We start from the raw sequence: 13,821 nt of genomic DNA on the forward strand, positions 1-13,821 counted from the left end.
AAGAGAAAGGAGCAACACCTCTTAGCTCAGTTCAGTTCAGTTCAGTCGCTCAGTCGTGACCAACTCTTTGCGATCCCATGAATCACAGCACTCCAGGCCTCCCTGTCCATCACCAACTCCCGGAGTTCACTCAAACTCATGTCCATCGAGTTGGTGATGCCATCGAGCCATCTCATTCTCTGTCGTCCCCGTCTCCTCCCGCCCCCAATCCCTCCCAGCATCAGAGTCTTTTCCTGTGAGTCAACTCTTCACATGAGGTGGCCAAAGTATTGGAGTTTCAGCTTTAGCATCAGTCCTTCCAATGAACACCCAGGACTGATCTCCTTGAGAATGGACTGGTTGGATCTCCTTGCAGTCCAAGGGGCTCTCAAGAGTCTTCTCCAACACCACAGTTCAAAAGCATCAATTCTTTGGCACTCAGCTTTCTTCACAGTCCAACTTTCACATCCATACATGACCACCGGAAAAACCATAGTCTTGACTAGACAGACCTTGGTTGGCAAAGTAATGTCTCTGCTTCTTAATATACTATCTAGGTTGGTCATAACTTTTCTTCCAAGAAGTAAGCATCTTTTCAGCAACCGCAGTGATTTTGGAGCCCAAGAAAATAAAGTCTGACACTGTTTCCCCATCTATTTCCCATGAAGTGATGGGACCAGATGCCATGATTTTAGTTTTCTGAATGTTGAGCTTCAAGCCAACCTTTTCACTCTCCTCTTTCACTTTCATCAAGAGGCTTTTTAGTTCCTCTTCGCTTTCTGCCATAAGAGTGGTGTCATCTGCATATCTGAGGTTATTGATAATTCTACCAGATATCTTGATTCCAGCCTGTGCTTCTTCCAGCCCAGCGTTCCTCATGATGTACTCTGCATATAATTTAAATAAGCAGGGTGACAATATACAACCTTGTCGTACTCTTTTTCCTATTTGGAACCAGTCTGTTGTTCCATGTTCAGTTCTAACTGTTGCTTCCTGACCAGCATACAGGTTTCTCAAGAAGCAGGTAGGGTGGTCTGGTATTCCCATCTCTTTCAGAATTTTCCACAGTTTATTGTGATCCACACAGTCAAAGGCTTTGGCATAGTCAATAAAGCAGAAATAGATATTTTTCTGGAACTCTCTTGCTTTTTCCATGATCCAGCGGATGTTGGCAATTTGATCTCTGGTTCTTCTGCCTTTTCTAAAACCAGCTTGACCATCTGGAAGTTCACGGTTCACGTATTGCTGAAGCCTGGCTTGGAGAATTTTGAGCATGATTTTACTAGCATGTGAGATGAGTGGGAAAACCACTAGACCATTCAGGTTATGGCCTAAATCAAATCCCTTATGATTATACAGTGAAGTGAGAAACGGATTTAAGGGACTAGATCTGATAGCTAGAGTGCCTGATGAACTATGGACGGAGGTTCGTGACCTTATACAGGAGATAGGGATCAAGACCATCCTCATGGAAAAGAAATGCATAAAAGCAAAATGGCTGTCTGCGGAGGTCTTACAAATAACGGTGAAAAGAAGAGAAGCAAAAAGCAAAGGAGAAAAGGAAAGATATAAGCATCTGAATGCAGAGTTCCAAAGAATAGCAAGGAGAGATAAGAAAGCCTTCCTCAGTGATCAGTGCAAAGAAATAGAGGAAAACAACAGAATAGGAATGATTAGAGATCTCTTCAAGAAAATTAGAGATACCAAGAGAACATTTCATGCAAAGATGGGCTTGATAAAGGACAGAAATGTTATGGACCTAACAGAAGCAGAAGATATTAAGAAGCAGTGACAAGAATACACAGAAGAACTGTAGAAAAAAGATCTTCACGACCAAGATAAGTAGGATGGTGTGATCAATCACCTAGAGCCAGACATCTTGGAATGTGAAGTCAAGCAGGCCTTAGAAAGCATCACTATGAACAAAGCTAGTGGAGGTGATGGAATTCCAGTTATTTTATTTCAAATCCTGAAAGATGATGCTGTGAAAGTGCTACACTCAATATGCCAGCAAATTTGGAAAACTCAACAGTGACCACAGGACTGGAAAAGGTCAGTTTTCATTCCAATCCCAAAGAAAGGCAACGCCAAAGATTGCTCAAACTACCGCACAATTGCATTCATCTTAGCTCATGTCATATACAAAAATTATTATGAGTGCAATTTTAAAAATCTGCAAGAAATATAGCACAAACATTCTTATAACCTCAGTCTAGGCAAAAACATCTTAGTTAAAATACACAAGAGAGAAAAAACTAGATTCCATCCATATTAAAAAATAGTTGGTCTTCAAAATATACTATTAAGAAACTGAAAAAGCTAGCAATAGATTGGAAGAAAATATTTGAAAAAGGCTTATCTATTAAAAGATAGCTATCCATAATAATTTTAAAACTTTTACAACTCAATAATTAATAGGCAAATTTTAACAGAAACATTATCAGGCAAGATATATGAGTGTTAAATAGCCAAGTGGAAAGATCTTTAAAATCAATAGTCATCAGGCTTGTGCTCAATCTCTCACTCGTATCCAACACTTTTGCAATGCCATGAATTGTAACTCGCCAGGCTCCTCTGTCCATAGGATTTCCAAGGCAAGAATACCGGAATGGTTTGCCATTTCCTTCTCCAGGGGATCTTCCCAACCCTGGGATCAAACCCACAGCTCCTACATTGGGACGCAGATTCTTTACCACTGAGCCACCAGGGAAGTCCCTAATTGTCATCAGGGAAATGTTAAGTAAACTATGGTGAAATAATACATATGCACTGGAATGGCTAAAATTACAAATACTGAGAATATCAAGTGTTGATAAGAATTTGAACACTTACACATTGCTAGCAGTAGTGTAAATTGTACAGCCACTTTGAAAACTAGTTTGACAGTTACATTTAACTTAAGTGGGATTCCCTGATGGCTCAGACAGTAAGAATCTGCCTGCAATGCAGGAGACCTGGGTTCGATCCCGGCGGGGGTGGGGGGGGTGATTCCCTGGAGAAGGAGATGGCTACCTATTCCAGTATTCTTGTCTGGGAAATCCCATGGACAAAGCCTGGAAGGCTACAGTATGTGGGTTTGCAAAGAGTCAGATAAGACTGAGGGACTAACACTTTCACTTTTACACTTATCTAAAGCAGCAATTTCACACAGTTATATCCCAGAGGGAAATGAGAATTCATTCCAATACTTTTATGGAAAGGCAAAAAATACATAATAGTCAAAAAAATGTTTTAAAAAAAAAGTTGGAAGACTTATACTGGTTTGAAGATTTAATAAAATGCTGTAGCAATCTGGAACCGTTGTATTGACATAAGAATGTATCAGTATAGCATACAAGAGAGTGCAAGACTGTACATGTATAATTTACTGATTTTTGATGAAGATTAATTCATTGGGGAAAGAGAAGTCTTTTCAACAAATAGTTCAATAACAACTAACCATAAGCAATAAACAATACAATTCTTGATCACACTTTATATTATACCCCAAAACTGAATTAAAATCAATCATCAGTCAGTCAGTCAGTTCAGTCACTCAGTCGTGTTCGACTCTTTGTGACCCCATGAATCACAGCACGCCAGGCCTCCCTGTCTATCACCAACTCCCGGAGTTCCCCAACTCATGTCCATCGAGTCTGTGATGCCATCCAGCCATCTCATTCTCTGTCGTCCCCATCTCCTCCTGCCCCTAATCTGTCCCAGCATCAGACTCTTTTCCAGTGGGTCAACTCGTCGCATGAGGTGGCCAAAGTATTGCAGTTTCAGCTTTAGCATCAGTCCTTCCAATGAACACCCAGGATTGATCTCCTTTAGAATGGACTGGTTGGATCTCCTTGCAGTCCAAGGGAACTCTCAAGAGTCTTCTCCAGCACCACAGTTCAAAAGCATCAATTCTTCGGCAATCAGCTTTCTTCACAGTCCAACTCTCACATCCATACATGACCACTGGAAAAACCATAGCCTTGACTAGACAGACCTTTGTTGGCAAAGTAATGTCTCTGCTTTTTAATATGCTGTCTAGGTTGGTCATAACTTTCCTTCCAAGGAGTAACATAGATAAAACTAAAATCATTAAACTTACAGAAAAAAACAGAGTATCTTTGGAGACTTGAAGTAGGCAAGAATTCCTTATACATACAAAAAGAAGTAAAAATAACAATAGATTAGGATTCCAGAGAAAGTTATGAAGCACATACATGATGATACTACATTATAATTTTAACACATCTGGATTTCAAGTACAGAGAAAGGAATTAATAGTAATCCTTGTTTCATGCTACAGTATCAACATGGGCCCATATATGAACAATAACCAGGTGGTTTTCTCTTATCTCATACCTAAGGAAACATTCAGACTCCCTTGTTAATCATTCACTTGATAACATCTAAAATAATTTAAATAATATGTCATCTTATTTAATTTTAGTTGTTTTTACTTTATTTAAAAGTATCACATAAAGAATTTCAAATAATTTATATATTCACTGTCCCCTCAGGAAGGTAAAGCTTAATTCCTTCCCCCTTAAGTAGGAGCTACACTTAGTGATTGGCTCCCAAAGAGGTCAGTATGGGCAAAAACAGTGTAACTCTATCGAGCAGAAACCTGATAAACACTACCTCAGCCAGGTGAATATGACCAGGGATTAAGTAATATTGATAGTCATTCTTGTCCAGTCTTTCACTTGTGTCCGAAGCTTTGCGACCCCATGAACTGCAGCACTCCAGGTTTCCCTGTCCTTCACTATCTTCCAAAGTTTGCTCAAACTCTTGTCCATTGAGTCAATGATGCCATACAACCATCTCATCCTCTGTTGCCCCCTCCTCCTCCTCATGCCCTCAATCTTTCCCAGCATCAGGCTCTTTTCCAGTGAGTCAGCTCTTCACATCAGGTGGCGAAAGTATTGGAGATTCAGCTTCAGCATCAGTCCTTCCAGCGAATATTCAGGGTTGATGTCCTTTAGGATTAACTGGTTTGATCTTGCTGCCCAAGGGACTCTCAAGTGTCTTCTCCAGTACCACCGTTCGAAAGTATCAATTCTTGGGCACTCAGAGTCGTTATGGTCCAACTCTCACATCCATACATGAATACTGGAAAAACCATAGCTTTGACTATGGATCTTTGTCGGCAAAGTGATGTCTCTGCTTTTTAATCCGCTATCTAGGTTTGTCAACGGAGAGGGCAATGGCAAGCCACTCCAGTACTCTTGCCTGGAAAATCCCATGGATGGAGGAGCCTGGTAGGCTGCAGTCCGTGGGGTCGCTAAGGGTCGGACACGACTGAGCGACTTCACTTTCACTTTTCACTTTCACACATTGGAGAAGGAAATGGCAACCCACTCCAGTGTTCTTGCCTGGAGAATCCCAGGGACGGGGGAGCCAGGTGGGCTTCCGTCTATGGGGTCACACAGAGTTGGACACGACTGAAGTGATTTAGCAGCAGCAGGTTTGTCAAAGCTTTTCTTCCAAAGACCAAGCACCTTTTAATTTCATGGTTGCAGTCACTATCCACATTGATTTTAGATGAAGCACAAGCTGGAATCAAGATTGCCAGGAGAAATATCAGTAATTTCAGATATGCAGATAAAATTTTCCAAACAATTTTCCCATCTATCACAGGCAAGAGAAAACCTTTGCTTCCTTAGGGACAATATCCCTCCTGTTGAGAAGGTATGCTGTAGACCACATGCTCTCATGCATGGACACAGACTTCTTACATTTCTCCCAACTGAATGGGTATAAAATGGTATTTTATTATAATCTTGATTTCCATTTCTTTGATCACTATACAAATCCCAGTGATTGGTCATGTCATTTGCTGTTCTGTGAAATGTGTGCTAATACATTTTTGTTATTTCATATGGGTTAACTGTGCCTTCTTTACAGATTTTTAGGAGCTCAATATACAATCTTTCTGTTGTATGTATTGAAAACATATTCTTTCTGTTTGTAGGTATTGAAAACATATTCTTTAGACCTGCATTTTGCCATTCTACAAAAACCCTTGGATGGGCCAAAATATTCTTAATTTTACTATATTTATAGGAAGATGTATATAAGTGTATATATGTATATATATATATCTTCTCTTATATAATTTAAGCTCTTTGTATTTAGGTATGTAGTCTTTGGAAAAATGTCACTTCAGGTCATCTGCCCATTTTTAATCTGGTAATTTGTTGTTTTGCTATAGAGTTCTATGTGGTCCTTTTAACTGTGGCTAGTAACTCTTTATATAATAAGTAGTTTTCAAATATTTTCTCCCATTCCACAGGTTCCCTCATTTTATGGTTATTTCCTTACTGTGCAGAAGATTTTTAGTTTCACGTATTCCCATTTGCTTATTTTTGCTTTTGTTGCTTATGCTTTTGCTGTCATACCCAAAAAATCAATGTCATACCCAAAAAATTAAGGCTGATGTCAAGGAATTCTCTCCCTATGTTTTCTTCTGGGAGTGTTACAGATTCAGGTCTTATGTTTAAGTCCTTAATTCATCTTGAGTTAATTTTCATGGTTGGTATAAGATAGTCAGTTCAGTTTCATTCTTTACATGTAAATATCCAGTTTCCCCAACATCTTTCACTGGAAAGATTGTTCTTTTATCACTGAGCATTCTTGGCTCCCTTGTCAAATATTAATTGATAAGATATGTATGGTTTATTTCTGGGCTTTCAATTCTATAACATTGGTCTATGTATCTGTTTTAATACCAGGACCCTATTGTTCTGATTACCATAGCTTTGTAAAATAGTTTGATATCAGGGAATAAAGCCTCTACTTTTGTTATTCTTTCTCAAGATTACCTTAGCTATATCTGGTCTTTACTGGTTCCACACAAATTTTAGAGTAGTTTTTCTTCTATGTTCATGAAAAGAAAAAAAAAAATACATGCCGTTGGAATTCTGATAGATATTCCATTAAATCTATAGATTATTTGGGATAGTATGGACATTTTAACAGAATTAGCTTTTCCAATTCATGAAAAGAAGATATCTTTCCATTATTTATCTCCATCAATTTCTTTTATTAACATTACAGTTTTTGGTGAATAGATCATTCATTTTCTTGGTTAAACTAACCAATCCAGAGCCATATTTACTCTCTCTGACCCTCACATCACAGCAGAAAATATCCTTCTGCCTAATCATCTCAAGGTCAGGAAACTAGGTACAGCCCCTATAATGCAAAACCCTCTGAAATTATTCAAAGTAGCCCATCCTAACCTGTTTCTCACAGAGACCCTAACAAAGGCACAGTACTTTATCCTTGCGTTATTAGTTTCCTTTCTTGGTGTCATGTGGGTCTGATTCATTGTGATCCATGAAGCCTTGAAAACGTGCCTGTGCATTTGAAGAAGCAAACACATTTTCAGTCTTTATTTCTGGGTTTTGGCAGGTAAAGTCTTTCCCCTACGGGGTCCCTGAGTTAATGGAATTACCTCCAGAATCACAGTTATGCTGGATTGGAATCAGTTTAAGGCTGTCTTTGGGTCTGCAGTAGGGTCCCTGGATGGGGATGGTCATTCCTGTCTGGTCATTGGATGAATAAGACTGCTTCCTGTGTCTTGTTCAGTAAGATAGCACTAGAATAAGGATTTGCTTCAGGGTCCATAGTTGGGTCCTTAGTCAGTGGCCTGATACCAGATACATGGACAGAAAGGAATGTCTCCCACTGAGTGTTTAGACCTGTAGGGCTGCTGGCAGACTATGGCTGTGAAGAAATTGGATCCAAATATAGGACCCTTTTAGTATCTCTGGGGGTGCAGATGGGAGTGCCTTCTGTCCAGTATCTGGGCCAGCGGGACTGCTTGTAGACTGCTACTAGGATGAGCTGGAGTCCAGTTAAAACTTTGAAATCTACAGCCTGACTGAGGTTTGGTGGGCTTACTCCCAGGGCTCCCAGACTGTGGTCAAGAGGTTGGAGCTGGTTCACAGGCTATAGCCAGGACTAAGGTCTATACACCCATTGCCTGACCCATAGATGGTCATTATTCTGGCCAATTCCCTTGGTGTATGGTGCCGGTGACAGGAGACAAACTGAGCCATATTCCAGTCTTCAGGGGCATGGAGCTGCTCCCAGGACAACAGTGACTCAGCCACCTATGTGCAAGCCTGCAATCTAAACATGGCTCTTCTCCATAATGGACAGCACTGGAGTTTCAAGGACTCCTACCTGGATCTCCAATCTCCCACAGAAACACTCTTGTCCCTCTTGTCCACAGTTGGATGACAAGTTATTGTTGTTCAGAAGGCATATGAAAGGGAGATGTCTTATTTAGTCATCTGCTGATATCACTCCTCCCCTCCTTTTTGTAATCTTTGAACAATATTTTTGTACCACATGATCTAAAGAATTTTATAATTTTCCACATTAAAGTCTTATACATACTTTGTTAAATTATCCCAAAATCCTTAATAATCTCTGATACACATATAAATAGAATAGTCTTTTAAATTAAATATTGTAGTTGTTTACTGCTATTGTATGGACATGCAATTGATCTTTTGTGCTAATCCAGACACCTTCATAAATCCTTCTTGAGATTGTTTTTGTAAATTATCATGTAAATGACAGTTTCATCCTACATTTGAGCCCCTATACTTTAAATTTATGTTAATTATTGTATTGCATTTGTTAGATTTCTAATAACATGCTGAACTGCATTTAGAGATAATGGGCATTGTGTCTTTTTTGTAACTTTAAAGAAAATACTCCTAATATTTTCCCATTTTCCCAATGAAAATGTGTGTTCATTCAGTTTGTAGCTATAATTTAGCAGCTTAATAAAATTTAGTTATTTTTCTAATTTTACTGTTTTTAAAATCATAAAATACTGTTGAAAGTGAAAGTGAAGTCACTCAGTCATGTTCGACTCTTTGCAACCCCATGGACTGTAGCCTACCAGATTTCTCCATCCAAGGGATTTTCCAGGCAAGAATACTGGAGTGGGTTGCCATTTACTTCTCCAGGATATCTTCCCAACCCAGGGATTGAACCTGGGTCTCCCGCACTGTAGGCAGATGTTTTACCGTCTGAGCCACCAGGGAAGTCAACTTATCAAATATTCCTTCTACACTTTGGGTGACAATTCTTTTTAAAACATTTTAATCTGTTAATATGTCAATTTTTTGAGTTTTAATGTGGCATGAAACCACCACAATATTTAAGGTAATTATCCTCCAATTTAATTAATTAATTAAAATTAAATAATATGTCAAATTTAATTCTTCATTGTCTGACATTGAACCATCAATGCCTACCTGCTATATTTACAACTTAGCCATAATGATCATCTTTTATCATATTCAATATGTTTAAAATACAATTTGATAATACATATTAGGACGAAATTGTTTCCTTAAATTGTGGAATATTTACAAGTTTAATAGTTAACTAAATGTGCCCCAGAAATTCCACCATAGAGGTTTTTTGAGTTTAAATCCTCTGAACTTAAGACAATAAAACTAGAAATCAGCAATAAAAATATATTGTCTAAATAAATCTACTATACTGAAAGAACAAACCTCATCTACATAACCCTTTAATAAAAAGAATATTAAAATGAAAAATTATTTATATTGAATATAATAATGAAAGTAAAGGAAAATTACATTGAAAACTATACAAAAGTCTTAAACACTTTCCATTAAAGTAAAAACAGAAAATAAATCAACCAAGTCTTCAACTAATGAATTCAGAAACAAAAGATTAACAAAACCAGAAAAACCTTAGGTATATTAAAATAATCATGGAGATATGCAAATGTCCATGCAGATATTGATTAATGAACATAATGTGTGTATTTATCAACTAATTTAAATAGTACAATATTTCGGAGAAGGCAATAGCAACCCACTCCAGTGCTCTTGCCTGGAAAATCCCATGGACAGAGGAGCCTGATAGGCTGCAGTCTATGGGGTCGCTGGGAGTCAGACATGACTGAGTGACTTCACTTTCACTTTTCACTTTCATGTATTGGAGAAGGAAATGGCAACCCACTCCAGTGTTCTTGCCTGAAGAATCCCAGGGATGGGGGAGCCTGATGGACTGCCGTCTATGGGGTCACACAGAGTCGGACATGACTGAAGCAATGCAGCAGCAGCAGCAGTACAATATTTATGAGTTGCAGTTTGGAATACATCTAAACGAAACAAAACTAGAACAGGAAACCTATGTAACACCTAGATGTCACATCATAAACTACTTTGAAAATAATTATATGGAATTCAAAATTTAAATGGAATTCAAAATTCTAATGTTATAAAGTCAAATCCATGGCAGATTTAAATAAGGAACTAAAATGGAATAAAATCCTAAGAATTAAAAATAAAAATGTATAATTACAGACATCAAAAGAATTACATTACTATAAGACACAATTTTACGTCACTTCATGCCAATGTTTTTTTCAAATCTAGAGGAAAATAAGGATTTTCAATCAATATATAGATTTCAAACATTACAAGAAAGAAAGTAATGAAATCAATAAGTATGTGTTTAGTTCCAAAGTCATGTCTGACTCTTGTGACCCCATGGAATGTAGCCCACCAGGCTGCCCTGTCCATGGGATTTCCCAGGCAAGAACCCACTGAAGTGGGTTGCCATTTTCTTCTCCAGAGGAATCTTCCCAATCCAGAGATCAAACCCGCATCTCCTGTATTAGCAGGCAGATTCTTTACCATTGAGCCACCAGGGAAAGCCTCAATAAATATAAGTAATACTAAAAATATTACCAAACATTTATTATTAGGCTCCCTATTACAAATAAGTTTACAGCAGCCATACTACATTTATTTTTTTAAATTTTTTGTTCCTTGATGATATCATTCATGTTTGGACTATTAAGGATATTATAGGTGTAATACTTTGTACCACCCCTTCATATAATTATTTGAGCAAGGCCAATGATTTATATTACTGTGGCACTTTCAATTCTCATTTGCAAAGACTGGATACTGGCAAACTCAACCATGATTTGGAGAAAACAAATTCCATAGAAATTTTAATAGTGTCTTTTTCTTTTTCCCCCAGATATATAGATGGATATATAGATATTCATATAATCATATATATTTTCAGATATTATATTAATACATTTAGTGTGTGTACTTATTTAGCAGTACTGTATTCATGAGTTGTAGTTTTGAATATACCTAAGCAAAACGTCGGACACAACTGAGTGACTGAACTGAACTGAACTGAACTGAAGCAAAATAAACAGAAACAAATCTCTGTAACAAAGATATCATACCATAAAATAACTATGAAGTAACATAAAGTATCTACATTGATTTTCATTCATTTTTTAAAAATCTATTAATGTTAAAAAATAAACTCAAATCTTCAAAAACATAGATGAACTTAGAATTATTCCATAACAAATTATTACATATATTGATTTTAGTCTAGCCTACAGTTTTACAGATGGCCAGAAGTCAATGAAAAGATTTTTTTCTCAACAATATCCTTTTCACAGCATTTTTTACCTCCCTATTCCTTAGACTATAAATCAGAGGATTCAACATAGGGATAATAAGAGTGTAGAATACAGCTATAATCTTGTTTTTCTCAGGTGAAGAGATGGCTCCAGGCTGGGCATACATGAAGAATACAGTTCCATAGAACAAACTCACCACAGTGATATGAGAGCTACAAGTGGAGAATGTCTTACTCCTGCCATGAGTTGAGGGGATCTTTAGAACAGTGGAGACGATACATGCATAAGAAACCAGAATGATAGTTGTGGTAGTGATGATGATGAGGGCAGAGAGAATAAAGAGTACAATCTCATTCACCAAGGTGTCCACACAGGAGATCTTGATCAGGGCTGGGACATCACAGAAAAAGTGATCCAATCTGTTTTCTCCACAGAAACGCAAACTGAAGGTGAAACCTGTTTGTATCATGGAGTTGATGCAGCCACAGATGTAGGAGGCAATCACCAAACGAACACAAGCCTGCTGGGACATACGAACAGCGTAGAGGAAGGGCGAGCAAATGGCTGAGAAGCGATCATATGCCATCACAGCTAGAAGAAAGCCTTCAGTCCCAACAAAGAGAGCAAAGAAAAAGAACTGGGTTGCACAGCCATTGTAAGAAATTCTCTTGTCTTTGGATAAGAAAGCAGCCAGAGTTTTGGGAGCAATGACAGTGGAGTAGCAGAGATCTAAATAAGATAGATTTCTGAGAAAGAAATACATAGGGGTATGAAGTCTGGAGTCTATTTTAATGACAACTAACATGCTGATATTTCCCACCACAATGACCATGTAGATAAGCAAGAAGAGTAAAAATAAGAGAATCTGTACATCTGGAGATGTTCGGAATCCCAGCAGAATAAACTCCATCACTTCTGAGTAATTCTTATTCAGTTCATTTTTCATAGCTGAGACCTATCTGAGAAAATCAGTGGATGATCACGAATCCTATGGAAAGCCTTGTTAACTTTATGTTCTTTTTTTTAAATTGAAATATATTTCATGTACAATATTATATGTTACAGGTATACAATATAATGATTCACAATTTTGAAGTTATACTACATTTATAGTTATTATAAAATATTGGCTATATTCCCTGTGTTGTACAATATATCCTTGTAGCTTATTTTATATATAACAGTTTGTACCTTTTACTCCCCTATCCCTATTTTCCTCCTTTCCCCAACCTCACCCCAATGGCAACCACTAGATTGTTCTCTATATCTGTGAGCCTGCTTCTTTTTTGTTATAGTCACTAGTTTGTTGTATTCTTTAGATTCCACAGATAAGTGATATCATACAGTATTTGCCTTTCTCTGTTTGACTTATTTCACTTAGGATAATACCCTCCAGGTTCATCCACGTGGCTGCAAATAAGAGAAAAAAACACTATTGGAATATGAAGTTCCCTTGGCAACATATCTAACAGAATAACTTTACTTTTGAAAGGACCAGTAGGCAAATATATATAATTTTTTCTAATATATTCAATGTCAATGATATGAGAAATGTAGATGGGCCAAAGATGTCTGGGACAGTGATGCTATGAGTCATTTTATGCCATTTGTTCAGAACTTTGGAATTAGATGGACTAAGTCCAAATTTCACCTCTTTCAATCTGAAATAATCTAAAATTGCTACCTACATTTTCAACGCCTGAAGTCCTCTTCTGTGAAATGGGAGGTAATGCTAATACCTACTTTATAGGATTGTTGTGATTAAAATGTGAAACTGAGTATGAAAAGCAGTATTTGCAGTTACTGCTGCTGCTGCTAAGTCGCTTCAGTTGTGTCCGACTCTGTGCGACCCCATAGACAGAAGCCCACCAGGCTCCACCGTCCCTGGGGTTCTCCAGGCAAGAACACTGGAGTGGGTTGCCATTTCCTTCTCCAATGCATGAAAATGAAAAGTGAAAGTGAAGTCACTCAGTCGTGTCCAACTCTTTGCAACCCCATGGACTGCAACCTACCAGTTACTGGAACATCTTAAATTCAAAATAAATGTTAGTTAAATTAACAAGCAAATAGCCACGTAAAAAATTACTTTTGTTTTAGGAATGAATATCAGGTGAAAAATTAGGTCAATTCTTTTTCCTATCACAAAATGAAGTTAGTTTGACTGTCTTAAAACATCCTGCTATATAAAAGACGTTAGGAAACATGGGATTATTGTTTCATGGGATGGAATGAAGCACCAGTCTTAAAGTCATCTGAAATGATAAATCAACTCTTACCTCCTATACTCACTACACACTCTTCAACCTCTACTCCTTTACTACCTAACTCTGATTGCTAGCAGGTCTGCTTCCTTTCTGCAGCCAAACTCCAGCACATCTTTTTCCTTTAATATAAAGCATTAATATCTC

At 37.6% G+C, this 13,821-nt stretch overlaps 1 protein-coding gene across 1 annotated transcript; it reads right to left on the reverse strand.

Moving 5' to 3' along the window:
* Positions 1 to 11,411: 11,411 nt before the first annotated feature.
* On the reverse strand, positions 11,412 to 12,359 carry LOC129536519 (olfactory receptor OR9H1-like). Its single transcript, XM_055395484.1, has one exon. It carries the CDS (start codon positions 12,357 to 12,359, stop codon positions 11,412 to 11,414), a length of 948 nt encoding a protein of 315 aa, XP_055251459.1.
* Positions 12,360 to 13,821: the final 1,462 nt, after the last annotated feature.

Source organism: Moschus berezovskii, chromosome 6 (genome assembly GCF_049115385.1).
Source record: "Moschus berezovskii isolate FMDL1 chromosome 6, NW_MosBer_1.0, whole genome shotgun sequence".
Taxonomy (NCBI): Eukaryota; Metazoa; Chordata; class Mammalia; order Artiodactyla; family Moschidae; genus Moschus; species Moschus berezovskii.